Source organism: Orycteropus afer, unplaced genomic scaffold (assembly GCF_000298275.1).
Source record: "Orycteropus afer afer isolate SDZICR_OR568_19922 unplaced genomic scaffold, OryAfe1.0 scaffold00057, whole genome shotgun sequence".
In the NCBI taxonomy this organism is placed as follows: domain Eukaryota; kingdom Metazoa; phylum Chordata; class Mammalia; order Tubulidentata; family Orycteropodidae; genus Orycteropus; species Orycteropus afer.
In genome coordinates, this window is record NW_006921644.1 from 5,596,022 (window position 1) to 5,617,722 (window position 21,701).

The 21,701-nt window shown below is 45.7% G+C and overlaps 1 protein-coding gene across 1 annotated transcript in view; it reads left to right on the top strand.

Annotated features, from left to right (window-relative positions):
• The first annotated feature begins 20,108 nt into the window (after positions 1 to 20,108).
• GAN (gigaxonin) overlaps positions 20,109 to 21,701 on the top strand; it is a 74,182-nt gene continuing 72,589 nt past the window's right edge. Inside the window, exon 1 of the mRNA XM_007939122.1 lies at positions 20,109 to 20,275. Within this exon, the coding sequence (XP_007937313.1) occupies positions 20,109 to 20,275 (167 nt within the window). The remainder of the gene's footprint in view (positions 20,276 to 21,701) is intronic.

Below are 21,701 nucleotides of genomic sequence, written 5' to 3' on the forward strand. Positions count from 1 at the left end.
AACCAGGGGGGCTGGCCTCTCAAAGGTGGTCTTGGCTTTGCCACCATGCAGCCACACCTAGCTGCTGCTGAAATGCAGGCTCCATGAGGACAGGAAGTTGGCTATGGATTTTTTTTTCTTTTTATTGTGATTTGGGTGAAAATTTAGAGCAAATTCACTTTCCATACAGTAGTTCACATACACTTTGTCTCATGACATTGACTACAATTTACCACAATGCAACGGCGCCCCTCCCACTTCCTCCCCATAGTCACCTCTTCCCTGTGTCCATTCCTCCATGCATTCCAGCCCCCCGAGCTGTCTCCCTGTGCATAAGCAGCCCTTCTTTCTCCCATGACTGTTCTCTCCAAGGAGTGTCTCTACCTTAGGTAAATGTTCAACTCTTATGCTTGTCTTTTGTTTGGCTGGAAGCCACAGGTGTGGGTTCAAGTCCAGACCTGAAGGGTAGCTAGGGGCCATAGTGTCAGTGGTTCCACCAGGCTCTATTGGACCAGAAAACCTGGTCCCCCCTCTTTTTTTTTTTTTTCCAAATGTTTTGAGTTTTGTTCCACATTGTTCTCTCTCTCTCTGGCTGTGGATTTTTTTAATTGAAATTTTTATTGAAATCATGTGGATTCACGTTCAGTTGTAAAGAACAGAGAGATCCATGAACTCCTCACCCAGTTTCTCCCAATGATGACATTTTGCAAGACTGTGCTATAGAATCACAGGTAGGATATTGGCAATTGATACAGCCTGCCACTCTGTCTCAGCTTTCCCCACTTTCACTTGGACTCATTTGTGTGTGTTTTGTTTTATATAATTTTACCACATGTGTAGGCTCTCTGTCTCCACCAATGTCAACTTACTGAAAAGTTTCTTCACTCCGAGCATCTGTAGTGTTGTTTTTTTCATAACTGTACCCACCTCCTTCCCACCTGATGCCCCTATCCCTAACCCTTGGCAACCACCATTTCTAAAATGTTATTTCCACAATGTTATGTAAATGGAATCCCACAGAACTAACCTTTTGAAGTGGGCTTTCTCACACAGCAGAATTCCTTGGAGATTACTGCGTGTTGAGTATGTTATTCACTACCTAATTCTCAGCACTTAGAACACTGCCTGTTGAATGAATGATTCCCCCACTAAAGAGATTCAACTCCATCATGCACCAACAAGTAATGGTATTTCCTTGAACATCTGGAAAGGTGGGGAAGACAGCTCACCTGGAATCCTACAGAGCAGCACACCAAAGGCCCCACGGAGGTTCCACACTCCCGCCATCCTCATGTGTCCAGCATTCCCATTTCCCCACTCAGCACACACACAGACCGGGAGATGGCAGAGCAAAGACTGTCTGCTCTTCCTTGGAGCCTCCTTTGGGACTCTCAGCACATCCAATCGTGTAAAGATGGGTTGGGCAGAAGTGTAAGGACAGTGTTCTGAGAAGCAGCATTGAGGCCTGCAGCTGGGTGGCAGGAATAGCAAAGGGCGGACAGACATGAAAGGTAACACCAGCCACACACTCCTTCTTCCACTTTAAGTATTTGAGAAGAAGGTAGAATAAAAATACTCCCCCACTTCCATTCTACTCAATTGCAATTGCCAAATAGTACCCAGTCCTGATCTTGAAAAAGGGTGCAGTCCTGTGGGGAAGAAAAATAGGTTCGTGGTTTGTTTACCTTGTTTAAGATGACAGGTGAAATACCAGACTGAGGAGGAAGTCTGGCACACCACATCTCGTTCTCTGAGTTTCAAAAATACCAAAGGTCAGTGCCGGGGTATTTGATTTATCTTGATCCTGAATGCCATCGCATTCCATATGCAGGCCCAGGGGGTTAGCTCAAAATGCAACAAGAGCTAAGATCAAAAATCTCTGTTTTTGAAGCACCCCCAGGAGAGTCCGTCTTACCTCCCAGCCTTCCTTGTGTTTCCTGTGAGTACAGATCCAGGAAGTCCTGCAGGAAAGGTCACTCAGGGTTGGTTGATTGCTTTGATAAGACATTTCACAAGCACTGCAAAGCATTAGGTGTCAGGCACACAGTGGGCACTCCCATGTCTGTTGACCCTCACCTCTTTCCATCAACCAAAAACCATTGTCACTGAGTCCGACTCATGGTGACCCCGTGGGTCAGAGAACTGTGCTCCACAGGGTTGCAATGGCAGATGTCCTAAGGAGCTCACCAGGCCTTTCTTCTGAGGTGCCTGTGGGTACACTCTACCTACCAGCCTTTTGTGTAGCAGCTGAGTGTGTTAACCCTTCACACCACCCAGCGAGTGCCTTTTCCTTCAAAGAGTTCTCTAATTCGATTCCAGTTGAGGAATAAGCTGGATGCACATGTGGCCACATCATTCCATGAAAAATCTAAGTGCATTCACATTACGCAGCATCGGTCCTACTCATTCTCCCCAACCAAACATACCAGTGTCACTTCTTGAAGGTCACTGGTTCAGGCTGAGTACAGACACCTTTGATCACTTCATCTGTTCAAAGATTGTTCGAATGGTTTTTCAGTGGCCAGGGGAGGTCTTTTCCATGGCAGATCCGGACGTGCAGGTGGGCAAGTCATCCCCAGCATACAGACTGATGAGGCTGAGGTGTCCACACCCTACCTTCCTGCAAAGAGTGCGGGGTGTGTCCTTAGACACGGCAGGCAAAGAGAGACGTGGGAGCATCGTATTTGGGCAGGGATGAGAGGGCCTTCTCTCTTCCTGTAATTAGGAAAGGCTTTCTGGAGGGGGTGTGAGTGGGAGCAGCAAGTGGTCAGAGGAAGCACCTGGCACTGGGCTGGCCATTGTGGGCTGAGGGCGCAGCTCGGTTCGGGCTGGATGTGGGTTGTCCGAACAAAGCAGGTGTACAGTGAATTTCCTCAGAAAAAGCAGTGGACTTAGTGACAGAATTGGGGGAAGTGCTTTTTTGCTAATTATAAAATTCATGTATGTTCATTGTAGAATGTGTGGACAAGATTAAAAAGAAATGGGGGTGGGGGAAAACAGTGACAGTCCTGCCACCAAAAGAAATCCACTGGTTGTTTGTGTCAGAATTTACATTCTGGTGATCAGGTTATAACCTACCCACCAGTTTGAAAAACAAAGCAAAAAACCCACTGCTGTGCTTCCAACTCATGGCGACCTCATGTGCTATAGAGTAGAACAGGGGGTCACCCACCAGCTAATAGCCTGCTTTTTTCACTTACCCTATGACACAAGCATTTTCCCAGGTCATTAAATTACTGTCGTGTGTGTGTGTGTGTGTGTGTGTGCGCGCGCGTGCGCACACATACTATTCCATCCGTGGACCGTGGCATAATGCACTTACCACCAGGCTACTGCAGGGCAGTTAGGTTCTTTCCAGTGTTTGACTATTGTAAATAACCCATGATAAGTAACTCTGTGCACAAAGTTCCGGCTCACACCCTCCTCGTCCCTATTCAGGCTGTTGTTATTGTTACTGTCTTTGGCTGGATTCCCAGGTGGCCACTCTGAGTCAGAGAGAACAAGGTTTGGGGTGTCACCTTTAAAGGCCCAGGTTGTTTTTCATTTTCATTGTGATAAATGTGCATGTGGTAAATAAACAAACCATTTATTTGCCTTGTTGACGTTCTCCACGTTTACAATTCAGTGATGTTATTAACTCTGCTCATCACGCTGCTCAACCTTCAACATGCATGTTCAGATATAAGTAAGAATTACACACCAGGCAAGAACTGAAGTTGGCAGTAAGCACAGAGTAGCCTCCGATGGCTTCTTCAAGGCCAATAAAGCACTGGCAGTCATTTTTTAAATAACAGCTTTATTAAGAGAAAATTCACATACCATAAAACTCACCCTTTAAAGTGCACCACCATTCCATGGTTTTTAATATACTCACAGAGCTGCACAACTATTGCTACAATCAATTTTAGAATAATTGTATAACCCCAAAGGAAACCCTGTACCCATTAGCACTTACTCTCCTATCCACTGGCCCTGGGCAAACAAATCTACTGTTTCTAGGGATTTTCACTGTAGAAATGTCATATAAATAGATTGATGTAATGTGTGGCCTCTTGTGACTGGCTGCTTACTCGGAGCATAATATTTTCAAAGTCCGTCCATGTTGTAGCATGTATCAGAGCATCATTCCTTCTTCTGGCTAAGAACATTCCACTGTATGGATAGACCACATTTCATTTATCCATCCATCAGTTGGTGGACATCTGGGTGGCTTCAACTTTCTGGCTATCATCAATATCGCTGCTATGAACATTCGTGTATAAGTTTTTGTGTGGACATAAGTTTTAACTTCTCTTGGGAATCGGAAAAGGAGCCCTGGTGGTGCAGTTAAATGGTCAGCTGCTAACCCAACAGTCCTGCCAGTTAGTTACTACCATACATGTGTTACCTAGGACTATTTGGGCAACTCTCAGAGGATGCTACTCGTGTAACCTCTCTGGGGGACCTTAGTCCTGTGCAGTGAGAGAGGAGGTGCCACTTCCCCAGGGACCCAGGGTGGCCCAGTCTACCAGGGAGATCAATGGCATCACAGACGACACGAGCCGATCACTAGCATATCCCAACTAGTCATCACTCAACAAGCTGAGACTAATAGGGCATGGCCAAAGGACACTGATGGTTCAAGAAGCAGGGCAGGGGTAGCTCTGGAGTCCCGGTGCTTCCGTTCAAATCACATTTCCTCCACTTACTCTGGTACCTTGGACAGATTACTTCCCCTCTGTGAGACTTTCATGTTGGTTGATTAACAACAGCAATATCTCCTAGGATACCACGTATCCAGGGTGCAGACCAGCACCAGGCACAGAATGAGTGGCCAAGAATGGCAGGTCATGGGGCAGAGATTTCCGTCTGTTTTATGTCACTATACCCCTGTCTCACAACTGGACCAATAAGCAACATCATGATAAATGGAGAAAAGATCAAAGTTGTCAAAAATTTCATTTTACTTAGATCCACAATCACCAATGGAAGCAGCAGTCAAGAAGTCAGACATCAGTTGTATTGCACTGGGCAAATCTGCTGCCAAAGACCTCTTTAAGATACTGAAGAATAAAGATGTCTCTCTGAAGACTAAAGTGCACCTAACCCAAACCAGGGTATTTTCACTCACTTCTTATGCATGTGAAAGCTGGACATTGATTAAGGAAGATGGAAGAAGAGTTGATGCTTTTGAGTTGTGGGGTTGGCGAAGAATACTGAAACTACTATGGACTGCCAGAAGAAGGAACAGATCTGTCCTGGAGGAAGTGCAGCTGGAATGCTCCTTGAAAGCAAGAATGGCTAGACATCATCTCACCTACTTTGGTCATGTTGTCAAAAGGGACCTTGGTAAAGTGGAGGGTCAACAAAAAAGAGGAGGACCCTCAACACAGTGGCTGTAATGATGGACTCAGATATAGCAAGGATTGTGAGGATAGCACATGACCCGGCAGTGTTTCATTCTATTATACAAAAAGTCACTCTGAGTCAGACCTGACTCAATGGTCCCTACAAGAACCACCACCACAACCCAGGCCATGGTATTTTCAATCGCTTCATATGCCTATTAACGCTAAATGATGCTTAAGGAAGACCAAAGAAGAACTGATGCCATTGAATTGTGGTGTTGGAAAAATACTGAAAATAGAATAGACTGCCAGAAGAATTAACCAATCTGTCCTGGAAGAAGTGCAGCCAGAATGGTCCTTAGAAGAGAGATGACCAGCCTTCGTTTCACCTACTTTGGTCATGTTGTTAGACAGGACCAGTCCTGCAGAAGGATACCATGCTTGGTAGAGTGGAGGATCAGACAAAAAGTGGAAGACCCCCAATGAGGTGAATTGACACAGTGCGCAGTAATGGACTAAAGCATAACAAGGATTGTGAGGACGGTGCTGGCCCACGCAGTGTTTTGTTCTGTTGTGCACAGGGTCACTGTGAGTCCAGAACCGTGCTGTATTAGTTTATGCTTGTTGCTCTGACTAATTACCATCCAAAACAACAACAAAACCTCACAAGTGTATTATCTTATAGTCCTAGAGATCAGCAGACTGAAGACGGGTCTAAAATCAAGACATTGCAGGCTGGATCCATTTGGAGGCTATGAGGGAAAATCTGTTCTTTTCTTTCTCCAGCTTCTCATTCTTTGTCTTTTCTGCCCTGCTTCCGTGGTCACATGGCCACCTTCCCTGCAGTCCAAACACCCTCAGCCTCCCTCTTACATTGCCCTGCCCCAGATGACCTGGACCCGCTCCCATCCCACTCTTCACTTTCAGGAACTACCAGCACGTGAAATCGCCTCCTTCAGGCCCTGCTCAAATCTCACTTTCAACGAGGCCTTTCCTGACCCTAATGCAACACTAGCTCCCTCCTCTGTCACACACTCCTGATCCCCTTATCCCAGCTGACCTCTTCTTTCTCCCCATAGCCTTTCCTGCCTCATAATCAGCCGTGTAATTTACATATTTTCTATGTTTGCTGGGTCATAAATTATTTTGTTTATGATTCTATTTGTCTGCTGCCCCACTAGAGTGTAAGCTCAACAGTGGCAAGGATGTGTCTCCATTTTAGTGTCCGATGCATCCTAAGGATCTAGAGCTGTGCCTGGCACACAGTAGGTGCTTGATACGCATGTGTGGGAGTGAACGTAGGCGCTGAATGACCTCACTGAGCTCCCTCGGCTGTGAATCTGGTTCCTTCATGACAGCGATGGCACAGACTGTCACAGAGTCAATGGGTTCTAGGTAACTGGTGGGCTTTCCTGGGGGCTCACGGGGCTCCATCCTGTTCTACGCACACACTGGCGATTCTCATGTATAAAGCACAGGTTATTTCAATTCTCATCTCCACCAAGACTTACGAAAGTCTGGGAGGAAAGGGACGACTTGGCTTTGAATATTTATTGAAGGATAAATTTTTAAAAATTAACATGATCACAGGGCTGGGCTGGTCAGCGGTCCCTGGCTGAAGCCGCTGAGGTTTGCTCTGCTGACTGATACTGTTTCTCCGTGTCCATCTGCAGGTAATGAGGCTGTGGTTTCTGCACTGGGTTGGGCTCAGCATGTCCACTGTAGAGGGGTCTTGAGCACCCTCAGACACTGAATGAACCGCGAAGCTACTCGCCCAAAGTCAGAAAGAAAGTGAGAAAGTGCAGAGCAGAACACGGGGTGAGAACCTAATTCTGGCCGATGCCACCAGCAATGTTTGTCACCACTGTGCACCAAAACACTCCTACTGGCAGAGGAGAGGGTAGCCACCTAGCCTAGGAGGAAGGCAGGGGGTGGGGAGGTCCACCAAACAGGGCTCCTTGACAGCTTGTGCTTGATCTTGAAATGCAAGCACCGGTTGCGGGGCATCCCATAGTCTGCCCATGCTTGTTTTACTGTCAAGCTTGTTTTACTATCAAAGCATCTCCGGCTGATCTTTACACACAGGTGATGCTTCAGGAAGGGGTGCCCCAAGTAGCTCTCTGCTACACTCTCCCCATACACACTGTTTTCCACACCCGATGTTAGCTGTTGGTACTTGGGTCTTCTCTCCTGGGCTGGCCTGCAGGCTTTGAGAGGGCAAGGTCTGGATCCAATTCCTCCCTTCTCCCTCCCAAGTGCCAGCATGAAACAGGTGCTCAGGTAATGAACTTGGTAAATGCGTGCTGAATTCCTGCTTAACTGAGGTCGGGCGCCAGGGGACACAGACAGGTATGATGTGGTCCCTGCTACCCAGACACTGACAAGTTAGCTGGAGAGGCCCAGCTTCCAGCATCTTCCCTAGCCTCTTGGCACCCCATTTTAAAAGCCTGTAGAGCAATAGAAGGAATGGAAGGTAATTAGACACCAAACAAAAAGCTTCATTAAACAGGACAAATTTTGTGAAAAGTGACAACCTGTTCCTCCAGAAAGGTAGCATAGGTCAATTATAGAGCACACCTTGAGTCACAAACTACAAATTACTGATGTTGAAACTGCTGTTTCCCAAGAGAGGGAAACGTTGAAAACATAATCATCTGCTCCAGATGTGATCTGCTTTGCCAGATCAGATTTAGAGGTTAGCGGCCCAAATAAACCCATGGTCCTTTCTGACAAACTTGGGAAGGTTCTGGGTTTATCAGATTTGGTTCCACTCATCAAATACCTAGGGAGCTCCTTGGGTAGGGGTGCATGGACAGGCAAGGACACACAGCAGGCAGCTCACAGGCTTTGCAACACAGCAGGGATTCTAATTTCTGGCTCCTTGTGAATAAGCTGAGGGACCATGGGCAGGATTTACCCTCTCTGAGCTTCAGCATTGGAAACCTTACCTTGGGCATCCTAATACCTATTTTGTAAGTTGCTGTAAGGATTTGTTGAGGATAATGACATAAAGCTTCGTTCACAGGGAATTGCACTGTTGTTGGGAGGCAACAAGTTGATTCCGACTCGGAGTGATCCTATAGAACAGCAGAGAACTGCCCCATGGGTTTTCTAGGCTGTAATCTTTACAGAAGCCGATCACCAGGTTTTTCTCCTATAGAGTAAGCTGATCGGTTTGAACCTCTGACCTTTTAGTTAGCAGCAAAGTACTTAACCATTGTGCCACTAAGGCTTCTTAGAATTTCACTAAGATTCACAAATGGCAGCTAATAGAGTGGGACTCATAGAAACACTAAGGAAATCATTATGTATGATCTCAAGACATTACTAAACTGGTGAAAGGAACAGTGTTAACAGGTAAATGTCATCAGTGGGATGGGCATGACTATTTTTTTAAAGCTAATATTCATCTATCCTAAAGTACAATGCTGTCAGTGATAGGATAATACTCATATGCCTACAAGGAAGACCAGTTAATACTACTATCATTCAAATTTACACACCAACTACTAAAGCCAAAGATGAAGAAATTGAAGGTTTTTTACCAACTTCTGCAGTCTGAAATTGACCAAACATGCAATCAAGATGCATTGATCATTACTGGTGATTTGAATGTGAACACTGGAAATGAAGAAGCATCGGTAGCTGGAAAATACGACCTTGGTGATAAAAATGATGCCAGACATCATGACAGAAATTTTGCAAAACCAATGGCATTCATTGCAAACATCTGTTTTCAACAACATAAATGGTGACTATACGTATGGATTTTGCTAGATGGAATACAAAGGAATCAGACTACATCTGTGGAAAGAGGAGATGGGAAAGCTCAGTATCTTTAGTCAAAACAAGGCCAGGAGATTGTGGAACAGACCATCAATTACTTATATCCAAGTTCAAGTTGAAGCTGAAGAAAATTAAAATAAGTCCATGAGAGCCAAAATAGGACCTTGATTATCTCCCACCTGAATTTAGAGACCATCTGAAGAAAGATTTGATGCATTGAACACGAGTGACTGAAGACCAGGATGAGTTGAGGGATGACATCAAGAACATCATAAATGAAGAAAGCAAAAGGTCATTAAAAAGACAGGGAAGGAAGAAGAGACCAAAAGGGATGTCAGAAGAGATTCCAAAACTTGCTCTTGAATGGAAAGTGGCTAAAGTGAATAGAAGAAATGATGAAATAAAAGAGCTGAACAGAAGATTTCAAAGGGCAATTTGAGAAGACAAAGTCAATTATTACAATGAAATGTGCAAAGACCTGGAGTGAGAAAACCAAAAGGGAAGAACATGCTTGATATTTCTCAAGCTGAAAGAACTGAAGAAAAAATTTAAGCCTCAAGTTGCAATATTGAAGGATTCTATGGGTAGAATATTGAATGATTCAGGAAACATCAATAGAAGATGGAAGGAATATACAGTCACTGTACTAAAAAGAATTGGTTGATGTTCATCCATTTCAGGAGGTGCCATATGATCAAGAACCAATGGTACTAAAGGAAGAAGTCCAAGTTGCACTGAAGGAACTGGGGGAAAAAAAAAAAAAAAAACCCTCCAGGAATTGATGGAATACCCATTGAGACGTTTCAGCAAACGGATGCAGCACTGGAAGCGCTTACTCATTTATGCCATGAATATTGAAAGACAGCTATTTGGCCAACTGACTAGAAGAGAGCCATACTTGTGGCCATTCCAAAAAAGGTGATCCAACAGAATGTGGAAATTATTGAATAATATCATTAATATCGCATGCAAGTAAAATTTTGCCGAAGTTAATTCAAAAATAGTTGTAGCAGTATATTGACAGGCAATTTCCAGACATGCAAGCTGGATTCAGAGGAGGATGTGGAATGAGGGATATCATTGCTGATGTTAGATGGATCTTGGCTGAAAGCAAAGAATAGCAGGAAGATGTTTACCTGTGTTTTATTGACTATGCAAAGTCATTTGACTGTGTGGATCATAACAAATTATGGATAGCATTGCGAAGAATGGGAATTCCAGAACACTTAATTATTTTCAGTCACCTCATATGCATGTGAAAAGTGGACAATGAATAAGGAAGACCAAAGAAAGGTTGATGCCTTTGAATTGCAATGTTGACAAAAAACACTGAAAATAATCATGGACTGCCAGAAGAATGAACAAATCTGTCCTGGAAGAAGTGCAGCTGCAATGCTCCCCAGAAGTGAGAATGGCCAGACTTCATCTCACCTACTTTGGTAATGTTGTCAGAAGGGACTATTCCCTGAAGAAGAATATCTTGCACACCTGGTAACATTGAGGGTCAGCAAAGATAGGGGAAGATTCTCAACAAGATGGATTGACACAGTGGATGCAACGATGGGCTCAAGTATAATAAGTACTGTGAAGACGGCACAGGCCCAGGCAGTGTTTCGTTCTGTTGTACATGGGGTCACTGAGTCAGAGCCAAGTCAACAGCATCTAACAACAGCAACGATAACCGGCCGCTAATTAAGTGTACTGGTGGCACAGCAGTAAGCACGTGACTGCTAACTGAAAGGCTGATGTTTTGAACTTACCCACCGCTCCACTGCAGAAAAACGTGGCAGTCGGCTACCATAAAGATTATAGCCTTCACAATGCTTTGGGGTGGTTGTATTGTCCTACAGAGTTACTATGAGTTGGAATCGACTTGACAGCAACAGGTTTGGTTGGTTGGTTGTTTTTTTAAAACTATGTGCCAGACAGTGCGCTAAGCAATTAGACATTGGATAATCTCATTGATTCTGCATAAAACCTTATAAAGTAGGGATCACAGCCATTCCCAAGAGAAACCCGAGGCTTAAACAGTTAATAACACGTCCAGGGCACAGAGCTGGGAAGTGACGGAGGCAGATTTGAACCTGGCAATCCATACATTCTAAGACGTAGATTCCAAGGCTTAGTGAAGATAGAAATCAGCCTGGAGAGGCTGTGAACAGGTGCTCTGTGGGCACCAAGGTCACAGAGATGAAGTTCCCAGCACAGGGAAAAGCAGATACGTAGAGCTGGCAGGATGGAACAGTTCACCCTCTTCAGGAATTCAGGAAGTCAGTATAGAATGTTTGGGGTGAAGGATGGTGAGGATCTAGAAGACGAAGGAGGGGAGGCAGGAGTGACCCAGATGCTTCCATACCAGGCATAGGGAATTGGACTTATCCTGGAGGAAATGAGGACCAATGAAGGATGTGAAAGACAGGATCATGGATATGAAGGAAATGTCAGTCCATCTGCTAATGTTCAAAGAGGAGATTCCTCTGGAGTATTGTAAGTAACTAAGGCATGTTGGATTTTCCACATGTCATTACCTTCTAGATATTATTCACGTGCCGTCCCACCCTGTTCATACTGGCCTGAAATGGTGACTCTGCTTGCTTCTGGTCCCCCACAAGTGCCTGGTTCAGTGAAACCTGTAAGAGCTGGACTCGAAAGGGCTGCCTTGTTTTTCTGGGTCTCACAAATTTTCAGTCTTTGACAGGGTGCAGTCTTAACCATTTTTCTATCACTCATTTTAGCAGAAAATACTTTAGTTTTTCTTCTCTGACAAGTTTCTACCTTACCTAGATTTTGGCTTTTGCAGGTGCTTACAGATTTTGTTAAATGAATGTGTGATTAAAAGTATGAATGAGTAAGCCTCTGAAGAATTGAATTTTGAGCTGGATTTAAGAAATACATGAGGTAGACCACAGACCTGAATGTTAAAGGAGAAATAAAACAGCTTCTAAAAGAAAACAATACGATTATTGAGATTTCTGAAACAGAACATGAAAACCACTCCTCATAAGTGAAAGAGATTGAGATGTTAAACTTCATTAAAACTAAGAATGTACCAAAGACACCATGTAGAAAACTGCAGAAAAGAATTTCAAATTCCCATGAAATTCAGACTTTCTGGAAACATGTAGGGTAGACAAACCCCTGAATTATCATTCTAAGATCATTTTTAAACTTTATACCAAAAATGGCCCCTAAAGTCTTGGGTAAACCAAACGACAGTTTAGCTGGACTAGTGAACAATGTCTGCCTCGAGCATCGTGCTCCTTTAAGATCTTTCTAACTGGGGTCAAAGTGACAACAGCAACCTGAAAGATTAGATAGGAGCCTTAACGCACTGCTGTCAAGTTGGACCCGACTCATAGCGACCCCTCCGTGGGTTTCCCAGGCAGTATCACTATGGAAGTAGATTGCCCAACCTTCCTTCTGAGGAGTGGCTGGTGAGTTTGAACCACCAGCCTTCTGGTTACCAGTCAAATGCCTTAGGCATTAGGCCACCACAGCAGATAGGAGCCATAAAGGGCAGTAAATTTATGTCAATGGAGGAGGAACAACTCAGAAAAGGGAGGTGAGAATGGTTGCACAGCTTGAAGAATGTTATCAGTGTACATCTCCAAATGGTCAAAAAGCATACAAAAAGGTACTCAACATCATTATTCATTGTGTTATGTTGTTATGTGCCATCGAGTCGGCCCCGACTCATAGCGACCCCTCCTTGGGTTTCTGAGGCAGTATCACTACGGAAGTAGGATTGCCCAACCTTCCTTCCAAGGAGTGGCTGGTGGGTTTGAACCGCCAGCCTTCTGGGTAGCAGTCAAGTGCTTTAGCCACTATGCTACCAGAGCTCCTAATAATATAGCTTGTGCCCTTCTGTGTCTACATTCTTTGTGTCATCTGCCAGACTTTTGAGAACGCTTGCTTTCTCATCACTGAGCAGCATTGTTGTTGTTGTTTGCCGTCGAGTCGGCCCTGACTCATAGCGACCCCTCCTTGGGTTTCCGAGGCAGTATCACTACGGAAGTAGGATTGCCCAACCTTCCTTCCGAGGAGTGCTGGTGGGTTTGAACCGCCAGCCTTCTGGTGAACAGTCAAGTGCCTTAGGCACTATGCTACCAGAGCTCCTATACATTATTCATTAGGGAAACACAAATTAAAACAACAACAAGATACCACTACACACCCACTGAATGGGTACAATTAAGGCTGACACCACCAATTACTAGAGGATATGGAGCAACCAGAAGGAACGCACATACATTGCTTATGGGAGAGGAATTTGGTACAACCACTATGGAAAACAGTTTGGCAGTAGCTACTAAATCTGAGCTTATGCCTACCCTCTGATCCAGCAATTGAACACTTAGGCATAGCCCCAAGAGGAAAAAGTGCATGCATCCACTGAAAGATTTAAGAATGTTCATGGCAGCTTCAACTTGTAATAGGCCCAAACTGGAAACGATCCAAATGTCCATCAACAGGAAAAAGGATACATTGTGGCCTAGTCACACAATGGTACACTACAAGCATCAAGGAAGAACCAACTACAAAGCAACAAAATGGAAGAATTTCAAAAGCATTATACCAAGTCAAAGAAGCCAAACACAGAAGTTCAAGGACAGGTGAAACTAATCAATAGTGAGAGAAGTCAGAAGAGTAGTTTCCTCTGGGTGGTTGACTGGGAAGAGGCCTGAGGGAGCCTTCTGATCTACTGGAAATGTCCTATCTGCTGGTCTGGGCGATGATGTCATGGGTGTAGGCAATGGAAATATTCACTGAAGATTAGTGCACCTTACTGGATGTTACATATTTAGAGTTTTCGAAAGACAATAAATATATTGAAGTGTTAATGAGTTTCAAAACTTACTGGCTAAAGAAGAGATCTGACATATTTCAGAAAATATAAGCATGAATTTAAATGTAAGCATAAATAAAGATATAAAGCTTGGAATAAAAGAGGTAGAATGTCAAAATCTAGTTTCTTCACTTCTATCCTCAGACCCCACAAGCTACACCCTCTCCAGTTCTGAGGAAGGGTTTTGGATTTGTTTTTTTCCTGTGTGTGATGGGAAGCCATTGGAGGGTTGTGAACTAGGAAGTGACTTGGTCTGATTAACTTACGGGGAGACAGAATTAGTAAGGGATGTATTAGCTTCCGAGGGCAGCCATAATAAATTACCACAAACCAGGTGGCTTAAAGCAACAGAAATTTATTCTCTCAAAGTTCTGGAGGCTGGAAGTTTGAAGTCAAATGTCAGCATGGCCCCATTCTCTCTGAATTCTCTACAAGAGAAGTGATTGCATGCCTTCCTCTTAGCATGTGTTGTTGCCGGTAATCCTTGGCTTATACATGCATCACTCTAGTGTGTCTTCTCCTTTCTTCCTAAGATCACCAGTTGTACTGGATTTCGGGCCCACCCTACTCCAGTATGACTTCATTTTAACTAACACTTCTGCAAAAGACCCTATTCCCAAATAAAGTTAACATTCCAAGATTCTGGTAAAGGCATGACTTTTCATGTTTCGCAGGGCAGAGGGATGCAGTAGAAGCAGGGACGGCGTCAGGAGGCTGTTGCAGGCGAGGAGTGTGGACGGAGCCGCACGGAGGTTAGAGCAGTGTGTCAGTGCTGGAGGTTGTGAGAGGAGCTGGATTCAACAGACTGTCTGCAGGAAGAGCTGCAGGACTTGCTGGTGAACTGGATGAAGGGCGAGCGGCAGGGGCACGAATGATGTTAAGTTTCTGCCCTTGGGTAAATGACTCGTAGTGTCATTCACTTGGTGAAGAGTAGGTTGAAGGGGTAAAATCATGTTGAGTAGCAGATGTTTATTCAGGATTCAATTGGAGATGTCAAAAGGGCTGTTGGATATTACCAATCTGGAGGAGAACTATGGAAAATGTGTGAAATAATCTGGTATGGAGCAAAAATCTCAGTTCTCCCTAGGCATCAACATTGATTCATTCAGCATACAGAGCACCTACTGTGTGTCAGGGATTGGGCCGGTGCCTACAGACACAGCACAGATTTGGACAGAAACAGCCACTGCCTTCATGGAACATTATGACTCAATTAGCTCAGGACTGTCTGAGACACTTCTCTGAGTCCTGTGTAAAGGTAAAGAGTGAAGCATTATAAATACTGAGATGTTCTCTGAGTCAGCAATTTGGAAGCGCTTAGATTTTCCGAAAGAATAGAGCTATATTTAGATCTGGACAAATGACAGGTTTATCCAATAAACTATCTGCAGACGGCCTTAAAATGAATCAGGAGATGCTGTTACACAGAAAGAATTGCAACTAATGCCATGAGACAGAATGTGTGTAAACTGTTCATGGGAAACTAATTTGCTCTATAAACTTTCACCCAAATCACAATAAAATGTTAAAGGAGAAGAACCACGACAGTCTTAACCACATTAATGTTTCAGAAGAGTCCCCGATGTCATGGAAAAGTTTACAGGGCTGGAGAGGGCTGGCCTCGGCGCTCGCTCGGCCTGACCAGGTCACGTGTCTGACTTTGCCCTCCTCGATACAATGAGTCCACTGGGTTCAGTGTTTCGAAAGAGCCTTCCAACTAACTATTCATTTGTTAAATTTACATTACTTATATTTACTAAACTCTCCTTAGTGTCTCCTCTTTTTAACACTTATTTTAAAAATTGAACTCCCAACTCCAAGGTGATTCTTGTCATAAGGGCCCAGTTTTCAAAGCTAAAGAAAGTTTTTTTTTTCCCTGTGAATGGAAATTGCTGTCTTGTTCTTTTCTGACTGTAAACATGACACACGCTCAGTGCAGAAATTAGAGACAAACACAACGAAGGAAAAAAAAAAATCTCTACAATGATACCGCAGAGATAACTAGGTCTGTTTCACCAGGATGGGATCTGCATCTCTATCATGTAACCAGACCCACCACCGTGGAGTTGATTTTGATTCACAGCGCCCCTAGAGGACAGACTGGAACTGCCCCCTAGGGTTTCCAAGACTGACTCTTTCAGGAAGCAGACTGCCTCATTCTTCTACCCTGGCTGGTGGATTTGAACCACCGACCTTTCAGTAATTAGCTGGAGGACGTAATTACTGTCCCCCAGGACTCCTACATATCATATTAAAAAAAATAAACTCACTGCCGTTGAGTCCATTCGACTCATAGCAACCCCTGCTTGGGTTTCCGAGGCAGTATCTCTACGGAAGGAGATTGCCCAGTCTTTCTTCTGAAGAGTGGCTGGTGGGTTTGAACCACCAGCCTTCTGGTTAGCAGTCAAATGCCTTAGGCACAGGTGCTTAATAAACATGCTGAATGAATGACTACTGTTAGTATTTTGTGAACCTCCTTCATGAACATCAAAAGAAAGCTCTTTTTTTTCCCCCCGAAAAAAGAGATGTCCTTTTTCTGAGTGTTTATTGTTAGCCTCTAAACCAGCAAAGACTGAAACTTCCAGGGCAATATCCGATCTCTTAGATTACACGTTTCACAACTATAGTTGATGTCAGGTATCTGTGGAATGCGGGAAAACAAGAGTACTCAGTACCCATCCTCCCAGGCAGAATCTGTTAAGATGGATCAGTTTGAGTTATCTCATGACTGGCACACCAGTACACGGCCCCAACGGGGTGGCTCCTGCTGCAGTCGGGAGGGTAGGCCCTGCCCCCTAAATCCTTCCTCGCACACCACCTGGGTCCCCCTCACCTTCCCAGAGCACCAGGATGAGTTTCCTTGCGGCATCTGAGTTCAAGTCAACACAATTTTTCTTGAGAGCTCACATCCTTTTGATTGTGAGCTTCCTTCTTAGGAAACACAAATGGTTTTCTGATGACTTCTGAGAATGAATCAATGCCACATCCTGCCTGCAGACCCCTTCTGTTTGATCCATGCTGTACTTTTCCCCAAAATGGAATTAGTTGCCAATGCTGAAAACCGGAGGCATCTGCCATGTGTATCTGACATCTGGGAATTCTTGAGAAGTGGTTACATGTGGCACTACTGGACCCTCATCTCCCAGGGGGCATGAGCTGGCGCTGAGGGGTAGCCGTCCACTGCAAGCACACCAAGTTCTCTTCAGTTCCCCACAACCGATAGCCCCTCAATGTCTTACACCCTGGCTGCTCATGCCCCTGGTCAGCCACTGCTGTTCTGAACTTCACTGTGCAAAGCATTTCAGGGATACCTCTAAGAGCCTGGCACTGTGCAAATCTCTGGGAACGTGGATGAATATAAACAGTTCCTAAGCTAGAAACGTTGTGCCACGTACTTTGGTCATGTTATCAGGAAGGACCAGTCCCTTGGTAAAATAGAGTCAGCAAAAAAGAGGAAGACCCTCAAGGAAATAGACTAATAATACAGTGGCTGCAATAGTGGGCTCAAGTATAGCAATGATTGTGAGGCTGGTGCAGGACCAGTCAATGTGTCCTTCTGTTGTATACAGTCGCTATGAGTTGGAACTACCTTGCTGACAACCTGGAGAATCTCCCAATTCTATAAGGGAACAGACTTACAAACCAGTAAATTACAGTGCCATGTGATCCCCACAGCACAGAAAGCATGAATGTGGCAGAGCAGGGAAGCCGAAGTGGCTGACCTCCTTTGTCCTGGGAAGCTGGTCGGAGGTTTCCTGAAGGTCATGCTAGAGTTGGGTTTTGAAAAATAAGAGTTCAACAAGCAGTTGTGGGTGGTGGGGAGTACAGGAAACAGTGGTAGTAGTACTGGAAGCACACAGAAGGTCTTCTATTCATTAGCTACCTGTTAACAAAGGTGGCCCACCCAAGCAAGCAACTATAATTCTCCTAACGCTGGTCTGTCTCTGACCTTTTACCCAGGCCATCCCATTCCTTCCTTCTGTCAAAACAACACGGAAGGTTCACGGGTACCAGAAAGAGCATGCTTGACTAATCCCCACTAATCTCCATATACTGCAACTAAGGCTACACTCTCATCCTGGGATAACTGGTTACCTCATTGTGATTCTGTTATTTTGAGCTCTGTTTCGAACCTCTGACAACTGAAAAACAGACCAGGATTCCAAGCAATCAATCAGTAAGTATTTACCAAATACTTAACATTGTGCAGAGAACTGCCCCTGCCATATATATTATTCTCAACCTCAACAACAGCCTAGTTGAAGAAAAACGACCAATAAAAATAATCTAAGAACAGAGAACACAATCCAAAAAACATTAAGTGGCTGGTAGTCGCAAGTGTTTTAATCCCTCCATCCATCTTACAGTCACTGAGTTCTACTATGTGCCAGGCACTGTAATAGGCACTTGAACATCAAGATTTACCACAAAATAAACTCATTACAGTAAGCTTCCTCACAGAGCAATGTCCAAAATACAGCACCTACTTGGAGAAAGGAGTGTCGACAGCTCCCAGGGAGTGGAACTGGGCAGGTATCATCAAGATAAGCTTGAGCTGCTTATTTTGTTTGTTCATTAGTTTTTATTATGTAATTTTCCAATATACACAAACATACAGAGAACAGTACAATGAATGCTCATGTACCCATCACACAACTTCAACTGTCACCATCTAATGACCACTTATGATTATCTGTGCCCCCACCTACTCCTCTTCATTTGAAGCAAATCCTAGACATTTCATCCATAAATGCAAGGCCTGTAATTTGAAGGAACTGGAAATGTGTGAACTTTACACAACAGCATGCTTCTCCCTAATTATTTCTCTGGCCTGAAAGCAGTTACACTCTGATTCCTGCCAATGACTCCAAATCTTTGGCTGGCACAAGGTAGAGATCCAGGGCTTCACTGAAGCCTCTGAGTTGACTGAAGGAGGCTGATTCAATGAAAATGCTATCCTGCCTATGCTGACATTTTGTCCTTCTGGTTTCTGGTCCTCATGAACTTGCTAATTCTTTGGAAGCTTACTGAAGACCTAATGTTTGCAAACAATTATGGCTTCATTACACATTCCCATGACCCCTCAGCAATATCCAGGGAAACCTCAGAGCGTTTGGGGCTTGCCCTGCAAGCTGGGCTGATCCAGAGTTTCGGTCTCAGCCTTGATCTTCCCTGAGTGAGAGCCTGGTCAGATCTGAAGCGTCTCTATCTCCCCCTCAAAATGACCAACATCTACATAGTTCGTCACTTAAACCAGAACATGATTCTGGACTCTTCCTCCCTCAAAATTCTATTTTAAAGCCACCCACTTTCATCCACCTCCGTCATTATCCTTCTATGCAGACCATCATTTCTTTTCTCCAGGTACTGCACTAAGCATCTTTTCGCCTTTGCAGCCCTCCACCCATGGTCCTCAACACCTACAGGATCAAGACCAATTTCTTTATCACAATCTAAGCCCGCCACCCCCTTTACTTCTCCAGCTTCATCTGCTACCTCTCCTCCCTACCACGCAACCAACATGCTCTGTACTCGGGTCTTGGTGCTCTTCCTTGGTAAACGCTAGTCATAAATAAGGCGAGCTCCTCTTGAGCCCTTGCCTCACATGCACTGTCTAACACAACAATGCTAAGAAAACATCATCTTCATCTACAGATAAGGAGACTGAGGATGGGCACCTTACCCATAGCTACACAATTCGTTAGTGGAAGGGCTGCGACTCGAATTCAGATACGCCGGCTCCAAGGCCTACACGCGTCCTAGCCTGCCTGAACACCCCTCCACCGCCGCAACGATCGCTCTTGGTCCCAGATTTCTTCCCACTCTGGCTGCTCCCCACAGGGACCGGCCTGTAGGAAGTAGGAAGAAGGCTTCTCATTGGTTGCCTTCGGAGACCGAGGGCGGGAGGGAGGACAAGGAGAGAGCGGGGGCGTCGCAGAGAAATGATGCAACGTCGCTGCTTCTTAAAGGCTCCGGCCCCGCGCAGTGGATGGCGCAGGCGCGTTCCGGGACCTCCCGCTAGTCGTTCGGAGTGTTAAGAGCCCAGCCCGGCGGCTGGGCGCGAGCGCAAGAGGTGCGGACGAGGTGCGCGCCGGACGCGAGTGTCGCGAGGGGTCCTGCTGATTCCTGAGGGGATAGCGCTTGCCGGCGGCAGTAGGGGCGGCGGCGCAATGGCCGAAGGCAGCGCCGTGTCCGACCCTCAGCACGCCGCGCGCCTGCTGCGAGCGCTCAGCTCTTTCCGCGAGGAGTCCCGCTTTTGCGACGCGCACCTTGTGCTCGACGGGGAGGAGATACCGGTGCAGAAAAACATCCTGGCGGCGGCTAGCCCGTACATCAGGTGAGGAGGGGGCCGCGACGGGCCGGGCGGAGCCGCGCTGCCCGGAGCCCGGGGGCGGGGCGGGGCGGGCGTGTCCCTGGCGTCCCTGGACCTCTTCACCTGCCCGGGTCCCTCTAGACGCGGCTCAGCCCGCTGTCCTTCCCGACAGACACCCCGGGCTGGGCCCCACTTGCCGGCGCTCCTCACGGTAGTCCTGTCGGTCTGGCTGCTCGGGCCGGGCCCGTGCCCCCAGCGGGACCTGCGCGCCCCCTCAGAGTTGACCCGGGCCGCGACCCCCCGCCCATGCTCGCCGTGTACCCATCGTCGCCGCGGTCGTCCGGACTTCTGAGCCCCCTTGGCCCCCCAGACGCCGGCCTGGGCCGGCCGGGGACCAACATTCGCGAGCAGGGCGGGGCCGCGACAGGAAGGGCCGCCCCTTCGCCCGGGCCCAGCCGGCGGATCCCAGCCGAAGTTTGCCAGTGGTTCGCCTCCAAATCGACTTCGGGCCCGACTGGGTGCCGCGAACACGGCAGGGGAGCGCCCTTCCTCGCCCAGCCAAAACAAACACCGCCTCAAGGGATGTGGGAAGAAGGAAACCCTATTGGATCTTCTTCGGGTGGGTAATTGGACCCTAAGGTGGAGGTCTGAACGCTTCATCAAACGTGACACTGTCATTCCCTTGTGGAAACTCCGTTTGAAACTCCGTTACTAAAAACCAAACCCACTCCCATCGTCTATTCTGACTCATTGCGACCCTTTAGGACCGAGTGGAACTGCCCCATAGGGTTTCCAAGACTGTAAATCTTCATGAAAGCACGCTGTCTCATCGTTCTCCCGCGGAGGGGCTGTTGGGTTCGAACCGCTGACTTTTGGATAGCAGCCAAATGCTTTAAACACGACGCCACCAGAGCTCATTAACTTAAAATACAGCTAATTAAAAAAGAGTTACAGTATTTCTCAGAATGCTGTTCCAACCCCAAGAATCATGAGGTTTTTAGCGATTAAAAGGGCATTTTTAAACTTGAGGAAAACAAAGCTTAACCTGATTTACCAGTTCAACTAACCAGGTTAATTAAAAGTTGATAAGACAATGCTTATATACACATATCAGATTTTGTAGGAGATGGTTTTTTACAGCAGTTTTCTTGCAACTGGGTTGCTCTTTTAATGGGGAAAAAAAAAAAAAAAAGAATAAAAGCTGGAGAAACTGTCCAGTAAGCTAGTTAAATATAGACTAATGGTAGAGAGTGTGGCTAGAATTGACAGGTCAGAAAAAGCAAAATGATGGGAAGTGTGTTCTTCCTGCTTTGGCCTGGCAGAACTCCCCACAAAGTACGTTTTAAAGCTTTACATTAGGAGATCTTTGTGTTAACTCAAAAGCAGTTTAGGTGGTGTGGTAACTTTTCTTGAAATACTTTCGTAAACCCATTTGCATTCTTCCTTTGTG